The sequence below is a fragment of the Schistocerca nitens genome, chromosome 3, assembly GCF_023898315.1.
Source record: "Schistocerca nitens isolate TAMUIC-IGC-003100 chromosome 3, iqSchNite1.1, whole genome shotgun sequence".
NCBI lineage: Eukaryota > Metazoa > Arthropoda > Insecta > Orthoptera > Acrididae > Schistocerca > Schistocerca nitens.
This window is the reverse complement of record NC_064616.1, coordinates 182764969-182780922: the sequence shown is the minus strand read 5'-3', so window position 1 is coordinate 182780922 and position 15954 is coordinate 182764969. Positions and strand designations below refer to the sequence as shown.

Genomic DNA, 15954 nt, shown 5'->3' with positions numbered 1-15954 from the left:
CTCCATACCTCCAGATCTATGCCCACTACTAACTACAGTATGGGTGCCCTTGAGTACACCTAGGAAACATTAATGGACCAATGAAGGAAAATACAACTGAGCATTATTTACTTTTTTTCTACAGCAACAATGTGGCTGTGACACCACCTGAGTGATCTAAATTTTAAGGTTTTCCTGGAGTGTGTAACCTAAACGATCATACTCTTTAAGGCCCTTGGAAATATATTTGAATGGAGTAAAAAGGGAAGGGAAGGAAGGATAAGGACCTATCCTATCAACAATGATGTCATTAGAGAGGGAATAAAAGCTTGTATTTGGAATGGATGGGAAAGAAAACTGACTACACCCATTTAAAGGAACCATTCCAGCATTTATTTTAAGCCATTCAGAGAAATTACAAAAATCTGAAATCTGGAGGGATGGAAGGGGATTTCAACTGTTGCCTTCCCAAATATTAGTCCAGTGTCTTACAACTGTAACACTTTGCATTGTTTGGGCATGTAGATTGCCCCTGCACCAGAGAATCCAGAGATCAAAGAAAGTACTACAAGAAGAACGTAAACATAATAGAAAAAGTATATGAGAAGCTGCACATAAATAGCATTAACACAAAGTTGAACAACATAAAATTAAAGGTAGCAATAAATGAGAGCTTCTCACAGAAAAAGATGGAGCCAACAAGTTAACTTGACAGGTTTGTCCACATGAAGAAAATGAAGATGAGGTACATAAGAAAATGTGGTCATCATACACTCTAAGACAAAAAATGATACACCACTAAGTAATTATCCAAATGAGATGGAAATCAGTAGATGTTATGTGGCCATCTTCCTGCTTTCTGTAATTTGCTTCATTACACATTCTGTTAAAGTGACAAGTTCGATGGGGCTGTGTTTTGTCACTGTTAGTTATTCTTGCAGTACATGTTGCTGTCAGATGGACATATTTCCCATTTGTGATTTTCAGGTCATCACTTTTGAATTCTGCAATCTGTCAGCCCAGCTACTGAGTTGCACTTGAGCTATAAAACACAAATAATGATGATTGCTGCAACACCTTAATTCAAAGAAGCCATCACTGAATTATTAACAGAAATACTGTTCTGTAATATCATGATTAAACTGACAAAGTTTATTTTAGGAACTATCATAATTGTAGGCTTCACATTACTGTAGCAGAAAGAATGGTGTGAAACCTATAGTGTTGTGCTTCAGGCACTACTTTAATTCCTCTGCAGTTGTGACCACCTTCACTAGAAGTGTGAGATTTTGTTGGCTTCTGTCCTGTTCAGATTCATGATGTGGCACAGGATCAAAACATTTTGTAGGTATGATTGTGTCACTTCCCCATAATGTTGGGCCCTGTTCTTAAATAGAGCTTATGCTAAGTGGATTTGCTGCTGCTTGTCACCAAATATTTTCTTCAGTTCAGCCTAGAATTTGTCCAAGCTATTGAGCTTGTCTTCATTGCTCTTGAGCTGCTGCTAGGCCATGTCATTCAAGTAGAAATAAATATTTACAAAACACATTATTTCATCCCTCCTGTTGAATTTGACAACTCAGTTGAAATCTTTCAGCCATTTTGTCAGGTCTTGAGCAGCATCTCTAAAGAAATATGATGGATGTGTGAAGTTCAGTTGACTTAATGATGGCAAGGACCCCATTGCATGAATATATGGATGACATAAAAGATGTACTCCTTGTCTTATGATTCCTGTCCATGTAGGCAACAGGTTTTGTGCTACCTAATTGGGGCCACAGTGATACAGATGGTCTGAAGTGAAATGTCATGTAATAATCACACTAAAGTCCAAATCCAAAAGCTCAGTTGTTAATGAAATACAATTCTTACCACTGAGAGCACATTGATTAACAACACCAGTGCACAGTCAGAACAGAACTGATCTCCTGGATGGAGAATACAGTTATTTACATAAACACTGACTAGTTGGGAAAGCTTGTATTTATACAACCTTCAAATATTCCAGACCAACATTACAAACAAGTTATTTCAAGAACTTCCCATAAATAATAAATATGAGATAACAAACATTTGTTTGTGGTCCGATTTGAACCAGTGACTCGCAGAATGCCAGCCATGACACTGACCACTACACCACACTCGGGAATTGTGGCTATTACACTGTTTGATAATCTAACTACAGAAATTAAGCACCTTATCAACACAGTAATGTTTTTAAATAAATATTAAACTTCCTTCCTCTTGACAAATCCTTAAATATAAAAAAAATGTAATTAAATAAAAGTATGTGTTTAATTACATATCTATAAATTGAGTCATCTGAGCATATCATATGGGCCAAAGCAAATCTTTAATTTACCTGCATACTATTCACATACCACAGACTCACTCAAATTTTATCACAGGAGTAGTGTTGCTGGGAGGGAGGGGTAGAGCAGTGAGTTCAAATTTTCCACAGCCTCAAAGATGTTGAGGGGATGACATTTTTGCCCATTAACAAAGTAAACAGACATGTCAAAATTTGTCAAGGATAGTTATGGAACCATACTCACCAATGAGTTCAACATTGCTGAGAGATGGAAACAATACTTCAGGGAGCTGCTCAACTGTGATGAACCTAAAGATCTGTTTGAATTTCAACCTCCTGACATGGTGGATTTAGATTATACACCACCTACACTGGAGGAAATAAAGAACCACATAATGGAGCTAAAGAAGACCAATATCCAGGAAAAGATGGAGTACTGGCAAAAGGAATTCAAGGTGGTGGAGAGAGGCTCCACAAGAGAATTTACCAACTACACAAGAAGATCTGGACTGTGGAAGAAATTCCAGAAGACTAAACAGCTCTGTGCACCAGAAAGACTACACCAGCCACAGCTGCACAAGAAGACTATTAGACAGATGAAAGAAATGAAGGGGAGATGGAATCCAAAAGGACTTGCTGCAGATTGGCATAGAGGGTGAGTGGTGATGGAAAGCAGGAAGTAGAATCCGGTGGAAGAGCAGCCTTGTAGTTGTGTGTGGCCCACTGTGCCTGATTGCATAAAGTGTGTAAGTACCAGGTGATCAAAAAGTCAGTATAAATTTGAAAACTTAATAAACCACAGAATAATGTAGATAGAGGGGTAAAAATTGACACAGACGCTTGGAATGACATGGGGTTTTATCAGAACCACCCCATATCGCTAGACACGTGAAAGATCATTTGCGCGCGTCGCTTGGTGATGATCGTGTGCTCAGCAGCCACTTTCATCATGCTTGGCCTCCCAGGTCCCCAGACCTCAGTCCGTGCGATTATTGGCTTTGGGGTTACCTGAAGTCGCAAGTGTATCATGATCGACTGACATCTCTAGGGATGCTGAAAGACAACATCCGACGCCAACAATGCCTCACCATAACTCCGGACATGCTTTACAGTGCTGTCCACAACATTATTCCTCAACTACAGCTATTGTTGAGAAATGATGGTGGACATATTGAGCATTTCCTGTAAGGAACATCATCTTTGCTTTGTCTTACTTTGTCATCCTAATTATTGCTATTCTGATCAGATGAAGCTCCATCTGTCCGACGTTTTTTGAACTTTTGTATTTTTTTTGTTTTAATAAAACCCCATGTCATTCCAAGCATGTTTGTCAATTTGTACCTCTCTATCTACATTATTCCATGATTTATTCAGTTTTCAAATTTATACTGACTTTCTGATCACCCGGTACAACTAAAAAGTAGATTCACACGTCTACAACAATATGTTACTATTTGTACTATCCAATCATATCTCAAGGACCACTTTAAAGCTTCAAAGCTGTGGAGTTTGCAAACTAGTGGGAAGTTGAAGCTTTGCCTTGATCTGTGAGGCATGCTCAGATTACCTAAATGTTATTACACTTCCAATGATAGAAAGAGATCTGGAATTAAATACCACACTAGTATACAGTTTGAACTTGTCACACATGCTCGTGGTTTACAGGCTCTGTGCTAAACAGTCCACAAGATTTGGGTACTCAGAAACTACAAATTAGTTGCTACTTAACATAGTTAATTAGATGTGTTGCATCCTGCTACTTGTGTGTGAGTGTGTGTGGGCCAAGTGTAGTGTCATCACGCTTGTGTACGGTCAAAGGTATCAGCGTGGGCTGGCAACTAGAGGCTGCCTGTATGGAGCATGCACACAGCACAACCTTATGTTGCACCTTCTGTATAATTCTTTTGTCCTGTCACATGTGGAGTGATGACAGGCTTATTTCTATTATTGTTCAGAGGTTTAAGAATACAACCATATTTGCGTTTCTTGGATCAGTTTGGTGTATTACTTGGTTACTACAGATGACTATTTAATCGCTTACTTATTTTTATTGTCATGCTGAACATAAGGGGCCCTCCCTCTGCAGATGATTCATTTACATTCAGAAATAATTAAGTTAAACACTAAAAATTTGTTTCATTTGCAGCTATTGGCAGCCAAGGTGAAACATGATATTAGAAAATGGGGAAAATGTGTACTTTTATTATAAATATGATAAATTACCTGGCATTTATGAGGAACACTAGCATAGAAACCATCATGTAAACCATCACATTTGAAGTCCAGTTCATCTGGCACACGGTCATAGAATGGGTAGTCTGTTAAATTATAGCCATTGAGTTCACGGGGAAGGTTTGGATCATGGATGTAGTCGATCTGAGGGATGCCTGTTAGAGGTGAGCGTGTACTTCCATTAACTGGTGGTTCTGTTGATTCCCCTTCCTGCACCTGCCAAAAGAAAGAATTTATTTTTGTTTATGTAATACTTAACATTTTGTCTTAAACTGACAAATTTGTTTCAGGCTTGTATTAAAAAAGGTGCAGTAAACTAAACAAATTATAAAAAAATATCATATATTGATAATATATTTAAAATATTCATTTAATATTTATATTTTTTATAAGGACTTACAAGATAAACAAACTATTTGGGAGTAATCCTTTGCCAAGCTAGAGGCAGAATATCTCTCTCTCTCTCTCTCTCTCTCTCTCTCTCTCTCTCTCTCTCTCTCTCTCTCTCTCTCTCTGTGTGTGTGTGTGTGTGTGTGTGTGTGTGTGTGTGTGTGTGTGTGAGCTGGACTCTCAATGTTGAGACTCCATTTCAGCAGGTGTGCTATTGTTGGATGGGAGTTTTATCATGTTGTGTGGGTAGAGGGGGAGAGAGGTGGGAGGCAGGGAGACAGGTTGGAGATGGATAGCTAGAGGTTTGGAGGGATGCAGCAGGTTTGCTGGCTAGGACTGCGGGAAGGAGGGGTGGCAGGGGCACGGGTTGAATAACTGATACATGGGTACTGGATCTGGTATGGTGTAGCACACAATGAAGGTAATATGAAGGAGTGGATTAGCAAATGGAGGCTAGACAGGGGAAGATGAAGCTGTTTGGTGGTGGGTGTGGGGACAGTGGATTATTGGATACTGAGGCCAAGAGGGTTACAGGAGGAAAGGATGTGCTGCAAGTACATCACTCTCCATATGTTATTGTAATGGGAAGAAAACCGAACATGTGGTACAATGCTGAGTGTTATAGCCCTGTACATGACACTTCTTCTTTGTTGAGAAAAGCTGATGCTGGAGGAAATGATCCAGATGGCCTGCATTGTGAAGCAGCCACTGATCTTGAGCATGATGTGCTCAATTATATCTTGTGCTGCTGTGTGGTCAACATTGTTCTTCATGACAGTTTGGCAGTGTCCATTCATTGTGGTGGACAGCTGGCTGATTCTAATACCAACATAACAAGCTGTACAGTGATTGCAGCAGAGATGGTAGGTGATATTGCTGCTTTCACAGGTGGTGCTACCTCTGGTGGGACAGGATAAGCCTGTGATAGAACTGGAATAGGAACTGGGTTGATTGGACAGATATTTCATCTGTCACCCCATCCACACCAAAAAATTGCTCCCCTCCAGCAAGGCTACCCCTGGATGGTGTACCTGCAACTACAAGAATCACAATGCCAACTATGCTGAAGGTATCACAAGGGCCACCACAGACAGGTACAACCTAGATTTCCTGTTCCATATTTCTACATATCCCTAATCCTCCCACCACCCTCAAGAATCAACTACAACAAAGGAGTGCTGTCCTCATCACCTAGTGTCACCTGGGACTGGAACAACTGAACCATATTCTTGACCAGGGCTTTGATTATTATCATCATGTCCAAAAATGAGGCATATCCTAAACAAGATCCTTCCCACTCCTCCTACTGTAGTATTCCATCACCCACCCAATCTACACAGGACCTTAGTCCATCCCTATGTCACTCCCACTTCCAACCTCCAGCCACAGCAGTTCTATCCCTGTGGAAGAGAAAGGTGCAATACCTACATAATCCACCAATCCAGCACTGTCCACTCCAGTCCTGTCAGAGACTTGTCCTTTACCATTAGAGGCACAACCACCTTTGAAAACAGCCATGTCATCTAACATCTCTGACCCAATCACTGTACAGCTTTTAATGTCGATATGAGAACCAACCATCTCTCCATCAGAATGAATGGCTAATGCCAAACTGGTCACAGATTTGTTTCACTCACAGATAAGCATCAAGGAAATGCTGAAAAATCCACTGTGGTATTTAAATGAAGACAGATGAAAATTATCTCACAAAAGTCTAGATATAAAATTTCAAGAATGAGAGTTATGTGAAAAGCCTGTTTACATAATTTCAAGAACCAGTATTAACAGAAGAGACTATAGATATTCTTTAGCCCCTATGAATATCACTGATCAAGCGACTATGCAGGCTCAAGTACATTAACCACAGCATGCACAGAGCTGTTTAAGCAGTCATTCAACTCACTCTCCATATGTTATTGTAATGGGAAGAAAACCGAACATGTGGTACAATGTTAAGTGTTATAGCCCTGTACATGACACTCTGATATCTGCCGCAGCACCAGGATGCTGGTTCACAGCGACAGTTCAAATATTCCACCAGCAGCATCTGCATGGGCCAGCCCCAGAGGCCACATGTGGTGAACACCATAACTTGTGCAGACACACAACATCTACCACACCATCTAGCAGAGCCCTCCTCTTTGTAAGCAAAGTGCAGCAGATACTCATCCGCATACAGTGTTCACACACTTATTGTCAGCAACTGCATATATCAGTACCTTGATAGAGTGTATATTTGTCTCTATGTTCTCAGCTGTTGTTTTCTTGTATCTGGAAAAAGAATAAACTTTGTGGTTCATTGCGAGCATGCTGTTGATTGTGCCTTACAGAGTGATACAATTGGTGACAAGTGTGGTGCTCACCTCTGCTTGCTCAGTCTATTTGGTTGTTCCTTCAGTTCTTGTGTCCATGGAGGATGTGCTCCAATCCCTCTTTGAGCTGCAAGAGGCTCTTACTGTTGCTATCACGAACTTGTTGCTCACATTGCTTATGCATGCTTCCATCCCTTGGCATGCCTGCCACTCCATCTTTCTTACGCTGATGCATCAAAAGACTGGGTGTCTTACAAGAAGTGTCTGCAGGAACACTTTATTGCTTTTCGTGTCACTAATGCAAACATGAGAAAGGCTTTGCTCCATTCTTTGATTTCTCCTCAGATCTTCCAATTGTTGTGCCAGTTAGTCCCACTCCAGGAACTTGTGTCACTTTTGTTTGACTAAATGTGTAAATAGTTGCTAAATCATCACTGTAAAAACATTCATGTCACTGCAGCATGTTTAGAGTTCTATTGTTGTCATAAACAGCCTCACCAGTCCTTCCATTGATGATACCATCATTGGTTGGCTCCTGGCATGGTGTGTGAATCCATCTTTGACTTTCAAGGTATCTCATGATGCTGGAGATAAGACAGGAGGCTTAGTGTGACATTGCCGTGGTGGCTCCGGTTCCTGGTCATCGAGTGTCAGACAGTGTCACTTGGGGGGGGGGGGGGGGGGGGGATGATATGGCAGCAGCACAAACACAGCCTCTGCAGTGCACTGGACAGTGATTTTGTTTTTTTTATTTTTTTTATTATTTTTTTTTTTTTTTTTTTTTTTTTTTTTTAGGGGCGCAAAACTGCTATGGTCATTAGCGCCCGGTCCGTGAGTTAGGAAACAGTAAAAACCGAAAATGGAAACCAGCAGAAATGGGAACGAAACTCAAACAATTGGAGAAACTAAAATCAGAAGGAAGGCTTAAAAATCCACTACAGAAAGGGGTTGGTTGTCCCCAATAAAAGCTTCAAATGACTGACGTCATTTCACTGGCACTAATAAACTCAAGAACGCGATCGGCCGAGCGCATGTCATGTGCTAAAATGGACGATATATCAGGCGACAGCCGTAGACGGGTGCGTAACGGAGTAAAATAGGGGCACTCAATTAAAAGGTGTCTTACCGTCCACAGCTGAGAGCAGTGGGGGGACAGAGTGGGGGAGGATCGCCGCTTAAAAGATGTCGATGACTAAAAAGACAGTGCCCTATCCGGAGTCTAGTTAAAATTACCTCCTCCCGACGACGCGTTCGGGAGGAAGATGTCCAAGCACAGGGAAGAGCTTTCACGTCCCGCAATTTATTATGGGGAAGTGTCGACCAATGTGCGTGCCATAAAAGAACAACACGACGACATAAAACGCTCCATAGATTGGCGAAGGGAATCGATCGAATAGCTGGCCGAAGAAGAGAGACTGCAGCCTTGGCCGCTATATTGGCCGCCTCATTTCCACAGATACCAACGTGTCCCGGGAGCCGGAGGAATGCCACCGAGACGCCCCCCAGGTGGAGCAAGCACAGACAGTCCTGAATCCGGTGGACCAGAGGGTGGATAGGGTAGAGAGCTTGGAGACTGAGGAGAGAGCTGAGAGAATCTGAACAGATAACATACTGTATCCGCTGATGGCGGCGGATGTAGTGGACAGCCTGGAAAACAGCGTAAAGCTCCGCAGTATAAACCGAACACTGGTGGGGAAGCCGAAATCTATTTGAGGTGTCGCCAACAATATAGGCACTTCCTACACCTAACGAGGTTTTCGAGCCATCAGTGTAAATAAATGTGGCTTCCTTCATTTGTGCACATAGAGCAACAAATTCCCGACGATAAACAAGTGAAGGGATACCATCCTTGCGAAATTGACAAAGGTCACGGAGCAGGCAGATCCGGGGACGGAGCCAAGGCGGTGCTGTACCCCAAGTTGTCAAGAAGGTTTTAGGCAAGCGGAAGGAAAGAGAATGGAGCAGCTGACGGAAGCAGACTCCCGGTGGTAGAAGGGAGGAAGGTCGGCCTGCATACCCTACATCAAAAGAGGCGTTGAAAAAAAAAAAGTCATGGGCTGGATTAGCAGGCATGGAAGACAGGTGGCTAGCATAACGACTCAGATGGACTGCTCGCCGACTGGACAGCGGAGGTTCAGCAGTCTCAGCATAAAGGCTTTCCACAGGGCTGGTGTAAAAAGCTCCAGACACTAAACGTAATCCACGGCAGTGGATAGAGTCGAGACGCCGAAGAATAGACGGCCGAGCAGAGGAGTAGACTATGCTTCCATAGTCCAATGTCGAGCGCACTAAGGCGGGATAGAGGCGGAGAAGGACCGCTCGGTCCGCTCCCCAGGACACGGAGGGTGTTGAGGGATCGCAGACAGCGAGCCGAAAGATAGGAAACGTGGGAGGACCAGCACAGTTTTCTGTCAAACATAAGACCCAAGAATTTAGCGACGTACGAAAACTGAAGGTTGACAGGTCCAAGATGTAAGGAGGGTGTAAGAAACTCCTTACGTCGCCAAAAATTAACACAAACTGTCTTACTGGGAGAAAAACGGAAGCCAGTTTCGATGCTCCAAGAGTGGAGGCGATCGAGACATCCTTGAAGACGTCGTTCAAGAAAGCTGGTCCGTTGAGAGCTGTAGTAGATCGCAAATCGTCCACAAAGAGGGAGCCCGAGACATCAGGCAGGAGACAATCCATAATTGGATTTATGGCAATGGCAAACAGTACAACACTCAGCACGGAGCCCTGAGGTACCCCGTTTTCTTGGGAGAAGGTACGGGAGAGAGTAGTGTTCACCCGCACCCTAAATGTGCGCTCTGCCATAAATTCGCGAAGAAAAAGGGGCAACCGACCTCGAAAGCCCCAAGAGAACAGTGTGCGGAGGGTGCGTCCTCCAACAGGTATCATATGCTCTCTCCAGATCAAAAAATATTGCTACCGTTTGGCGTTTCCGGAGAAAATTGTTCAAGATATAAGTGGAGAGAGAAACAAGATGGTCAACTGCAAAACGATGCTTTCGGAAACCGCATTGGGCAGGTGTTAAAAGACTGCGGGACTCCAGCCACCAAGCTAAACGGCAATTCACCATACGCTCCAAAACCTTACATACACTACTCGTGAGAGAAATGGGGCGATAGCTAGAGGGGAGATGTTTGTCCTTTCCAGGTTTCGGAACAGGAACGACGATAGCTTCCCGCCATCGTCTGGGAAAAGTACTGTCGGTCCAAATTCGATTATAAAGGCGAAGGAGGTAACGCAGACTATGGGTTGATAAATGCAGCAACATTTGGATGTGGATACCATCCGGTCCTGGGGCGGAGGAGCGAGAAGAAGAGAGTGCATGTTGGAGTTCCCGCTTGGAGAAAGCAGTATTATAGCTTTCGCGATTTTGAGAGAAGAAAGCAAGAGGTTGCACTTCCGCTGCACGTTTCTTCGGGAGAAAAGCTGGCGGGTAATTTGAAGAGCTCGAAATCCCAGCAAAGTGTTGACCCAATGAGTTAGATGGTTGGTTTGTGGGATTTAAAGGGACCAGACTGCGATGGTCATCGGTCCCCAATGAGTTAGAAATTGCGACGGGGTCCACTAACGTATCACGCGCGACAGTGAGTCCAGAGACCGGGGAGAAACTAGGCGCGCCTGATTACCGTCGAATCCGACTCCAAACTTCCGAGGAGGGAGTGAAGGTGTTAAATGAGCTAATAAAGAATTTCCAGCTTGCCTTCTTGCTATCGCGGATGACGCGACGGCATCGCGCACGGAACTGCTTATAGCGGATACAGTTGGCCAAAGTAGAATGGTGGCGGAAAACGCGAAGAGCACGTCGCCGCTCACGTATTGCATCACGGCATGCCTCGTTCCACCAAGGAACTGGGGGGCGCCGGGGCAATTCGGAGGTACGTGGTATTGAACGTTCCGCAGCTGGAAGAATAACGTCTGTAATATGTGTGACCTCATTGTCGACGCTAGGAAAGCGACGGTCATCGAATGTCGCTAGAGACGAAAAAAGTGTCCAATCGGCTTGGGCAAACTTCCAGCGTCGCGGGCGCATATATGGCAGTTGAGGCTGCAGTCTAAGGACACATGGAAAGTGGTCACTCAAGTGTGTATCATCAAGGGCGAACCATTCGAAGCGCCGAGCTATCGGAACAGTACCGACCGAAAGGTCCAAATGAGAGAAATTTGTCGTGGAGGCTGACAAAAATGTAGGGATCCAGTGTTGAGGCAAACTAGATCCGCTTGGTGGAAGACGTCTAGCAATAGTGAGCCACGTGGACAAGGATGTGGAGATCCCCAAAGCGGGTGGTGGGCATTGAAGTCCCCAACCAGCAAATAGGGGGGGTGGAAGCTGACCAAGAAGATGAAGGAGATCAGCTCGTGCCATTGGTGTGGACGATGGAGTGTATACAGAACAAAGAGAAAAGGTATATCCAGAAAGGAAGAGACGGACAGCGACAGCTTGGAAGGAAGTGTTTAAGGAGATTGGGTGATAATGGAGAGCATCATGGAGAAGAATCACGAGTCCTCCATGGGCTGGAGTGTCTTCAACAGAGGGGAGATCAAATCGGACGGACTGAAAATGGGGGAGAACAAAGCGGTCATGGGGACGCAGCTTTGTTTCCTGAAGACAGATGACCAGCGAGTAGGATCGTAAGAGGATCGACAATTCATCCTGATTGGCTCGAATGGCGCGGATATTCCAGTGGATAATGGACATAGGGTGAACAGAAAATGGAGGAATGTGACCAAGGTTGCCGTCAACTCAACGACTGCTCAGAGCTTGCGACCGACAGCATGGAATGGCATTCAGCCGAAGGCAGAAGATCCTGATCCATAGGTTGTTCAGGAGCAGCTCCTGCCACCAGCGATCGGCCGGTTGATCGCCCACCAGCAGTGCGCCTCGGCGACACAGAAGACGGCCGAGGGCGATTTCCGCCAGGTGGTGCTGTAGATGAGACACCCCTTGCCGGAGAAGGAGATGAACTGGGTTTCTTATTAGCCTTCTTGGAAACATGATGTTTAGATGAAGGAGGAACCGATGGTTGTGAAGTTGGGGTACGTAAAAAAATCTTCACGAGTACGCTCTTTTTTCGAAGTGTTGGTGTCTGACTTTTGGGCTCAAGATTTAGCAGAACCCGATGAAGGGTGAGCCATAGAGTGGGCAGGTGAAAGTGGTGAAGTTGAACGGGCGATCTTTGCGCTGGCCGATCTGACGACCGTGGCACTAAAGCTGAGGTCGCAAGTCTGTGTGGCCGCCTCCTTTGTAGGCCGAGGAGAAGCAAGGACAGTGCTGTATTTTCCTGTCTGAGGCACGGTGGGCTGTCGACTGGCGAATAATTTTCGAGCAGCAAAGGTCGACACCTTTTCCTTCACTCTGATTTTCTGAATGAGTTTTTCGTCTTTAAAAATGGGGCAATCTCGAGAGGAAGCAGCGTGGTCACCCATACAGTTGATGCAAAGAGGGGATGGAGGTGGACAGGCACCCTCATGGTCATCCTTGCCACACGTAACACATTTGGCCGGATTGGAACAGGACTGGCTGGTGTGATTGAACCGCTGACACCGATAGCAATGCGTAGGGTTCGGGACATAAGGGCGAACGGAAATTATCTCATAACCTGCTTTGATTTTCGATGGGAGTTGAACTTTGTCAAATGTCAAGAAGACAGTGCGGGTTGGAATGTTGTTCGTGTCAACCCTTTTCATAACGCTATGAATAGCCGTTACGCCCTGGTCATTGTGCTTGGAGGGCACTGACTGTTTCTAACAACAAGGTGCCATTCCGTAATCTGGAACAAGAATTTACAGGACCTGCAATTGCGTCGACATCTTTCTGAATAATGAAAGGGTTGACCGTGGAGAAGTCGTGACCTTCGTCAGACCGAGAAACAACAAGGAACTGTGGCAACGATGGAAGAACTGTCTGTGGCTGAGACTCAGTGAACTTACGCTTGTGAGCAGACATAGTGGAAGATGAGGAAACCATTGGGGAAGAATCCCCTATCATTACCGGCGTCTCCGATGGCGCGCTCCTCCCTTGTGGGGGCCCTCACTGAGGGCACTCCCACCTTAGGTGATTGTTCACACCTCAGGTCACGTCGACAAACGGACGGAGGGACCAATCGGCACTTTCGGAAGGTATCAGCTCGGGTAATCACCCCTCCCTGGGCCTGGCCGTTACCAGGGGGTACGTACGTGTCCTACCTGTCTACCCAGGGCGGGGAATTACGCGTTACCCGTCACCAGCTACACACGAAAATGCGTGGGTCGGCCTTCAGACACGCACAGGGAGGAAGAAAGAGAAAGGGAAAAACAAAGAAAGGTAAAGGAAAGAAGAGAGGTCTCAAACGCCGCAGCGGAGAAAAGGGTAAAGAGAAGAGGTAAGGAAAAGAGAAGGAGAAAGGAAGGATGAAGACATAGAAGCAGAGAAGACGAAGAATGCATTACATTTACGAGCGTCCGTCTCCGGACGTAGGCACAAACCATACTCCCAGAGGGGGAGAAAGGGAAGGAAAGAGCCAGAGGTGAGGGGAGGGGGGGGGGCGAAGATGGGGGATAGGGAAGGATGCGGAAAAGGAAGGTATGCAGCCAGGAAAGGAAGGAGGGCCACATTAGCTCGGGGTCCCGTGCTCGCTACCCACATATCCACAAAAGAGTTGTGGACCGCCTGGGGGGTTGCCTCAAGTTGTTCACCTCATTCAGCCTTCCCTCATTCAGCTGTAGAGGCCTCCAGATAAGTCTTCAGGTCCTTTGTGTAACTACTTTACCCCATCACTGCTGTACAGTATTTAATGATTTTGTTCTCTTAGCTAAAGGCGGGTTGTCACCTAGGGTTGTGATCCTGGGCGCCCTATGATGGTATATGCTTCAGCTCCTACATCAAGGATATTGGGGGAAGGGGGGTGGGTCTTGCATACCAAATTATTGGTCCATTGGCATGTACATCTTGTCACAGCCTGTCCTCACTGTGCTACCCAACAGGTGGTGCTACGAGTAACACTCTCTCCATGGCCCACACCACGGTGTCCAAGGGAACATGTCTGTGTTGTTTTTGTGAGACACTTCCTAAATTCTTATTGGTTTTTAGTTGTTGATGCTTTCTCCAAATTTCCATATATTATCCACTGTCCTTCAGTGTCAGCTGTAGCTATAATTCAAGCCCTCTCCACAATTTTTTTTCTGTTGAAGGATCACCTTGCACGCCTTTGATGAATAAGAGTCCACAGTTTGGCTCTCAGGCCTTCCAATACTTCTTTGTGTGTTAAGGCATTTGCCACATGACTGCTCCTCCCTTCCACCTGCAATCTAACAGCAAGGTGGAACATTTCATCCACACATTCAAGATTCAAATGAAGAAGTATGTCATGGACCCCTCCATGGATGACACTTTGACATGCTTCTTGAGTTCCTACAGGTTTATGCTGGTGGTAGAATGTACTTTGGGCTTGGATGCTGTGTGATCACCAGCTACACACCCTCCTGCATCTGCTCATGCTGCCCTGCCAACACTGCTCCATCATCATGGTTTGAAACTGGCTTCACAGTCTTGACTTGGGATGCTCAATCACTTACTGAATTGGATGCAAGCCATGGTCCACAGCTGCTGAGGATTCTGCCTCCATATGGTGCACCCCAGTGATGGGGTGGTGGTGCACCACCACAACCAGCTGCACATTCCCACCATGGTGAGGGCTGTGGGTCCACCACCACTGCCTCCACTTTCTTCTTCAGAGCCTGTCCCATCTTCATGTAGCAACTCTGCTGCAAGGGTGGACCTGCCCTTGTTCTGGATGTCACTGCCTCCGGGCTCATTTCTGGGGTTAGCTCCTGGCACCTACTGCCACACCTTTGTGCAATGCTTCACTCCCACTGGCAATTACCTGGCCAGCTAGACCAGCACCTTCTGATCCTACAACACCAGTGTCCCGGTGACCGAGTGGCCAGCCACTTCACCGACAGCACAATCCACCATGTCTAGGGATCGGATGTCGAGATGCTACCAGTGTAGTCATCATCAGCATTTTCTTATGGTACTTCGCAGGGTAGTGGCCACTGAATGGTCGCTCAACTTCCACCCCTACTCACTGGTTCTGGCCCAGAACCTCTTCCTGCCACTGCTATCATCACCTGTGGTGTCTGCTGCAGAGGTCATGGGTGTTTCAAGATTCACCTCAACACCTGCATTGGTGAGGCATCCCTTCCCCAAGGGGGGAGGGGTGCTGTAACCCTGTATGTAATACTTGGACACACAATGCAGCACCAGATCACTGGCACACTACACTCCTAATATTCTGCCAATAGCACACGTGACTTGTGCACATGGCATGGTATCTGTCGAGTTATCTACCAGGGCCCCTCTATTTATAAGCACAGTGCAGCAGGCACTCATCCACATACTTATTGTCAGCAACTGCTTGTATCAGTATTTGGATTGTTGTTCTCAGCTGTTGTTCATTTGTTTGTGGAAGGAGAACAAACTTGAGTTCATTGTGGCCTTGCTGTTGTTTTGTATCTTACAGTACAATAAACTAACCACTGTCTGTCATGCACTTTGATGTTTGTATGTATGTAGATGAAGAAGTGCACACCATATTATTTTATCCAAGCTAAACAGCAAAGTTATTTTTGTTACACCAGCATTCTAACCAAAGCTTTCTTACAGTGAACTGCTGTCCATAAATGATGCAAGTTTGTCTGTATACGGTATTCTATTCTATTTCCGTTTATAGGATCTATAAAATG

The 15954-nt window shown here is 45.2% G+C and overlaps 1 protein-coding gene across 1 annotated transcript in view; it reads right to left on the bottom strand.

Moving 5' to 3' along the window:
- LOC126248126 (serine/arginine repetitive matrix protein 1-like) overlaps positions 1–15954 on the bottom strand; it is a 348458-nt gene that overhangs the window by 27488 nt on the left and 305016 nt on the right. The window contains exon 4 of the mRNA XM_049948812.1: positions 4514–4738. Within this exon, the coding sequence (XP_049804769.1) occupies positions 4514–4738 (225 nt within the window). The remainder of the gene's footprint in view (positions 1–4513; positions 4739–15954) is intronic.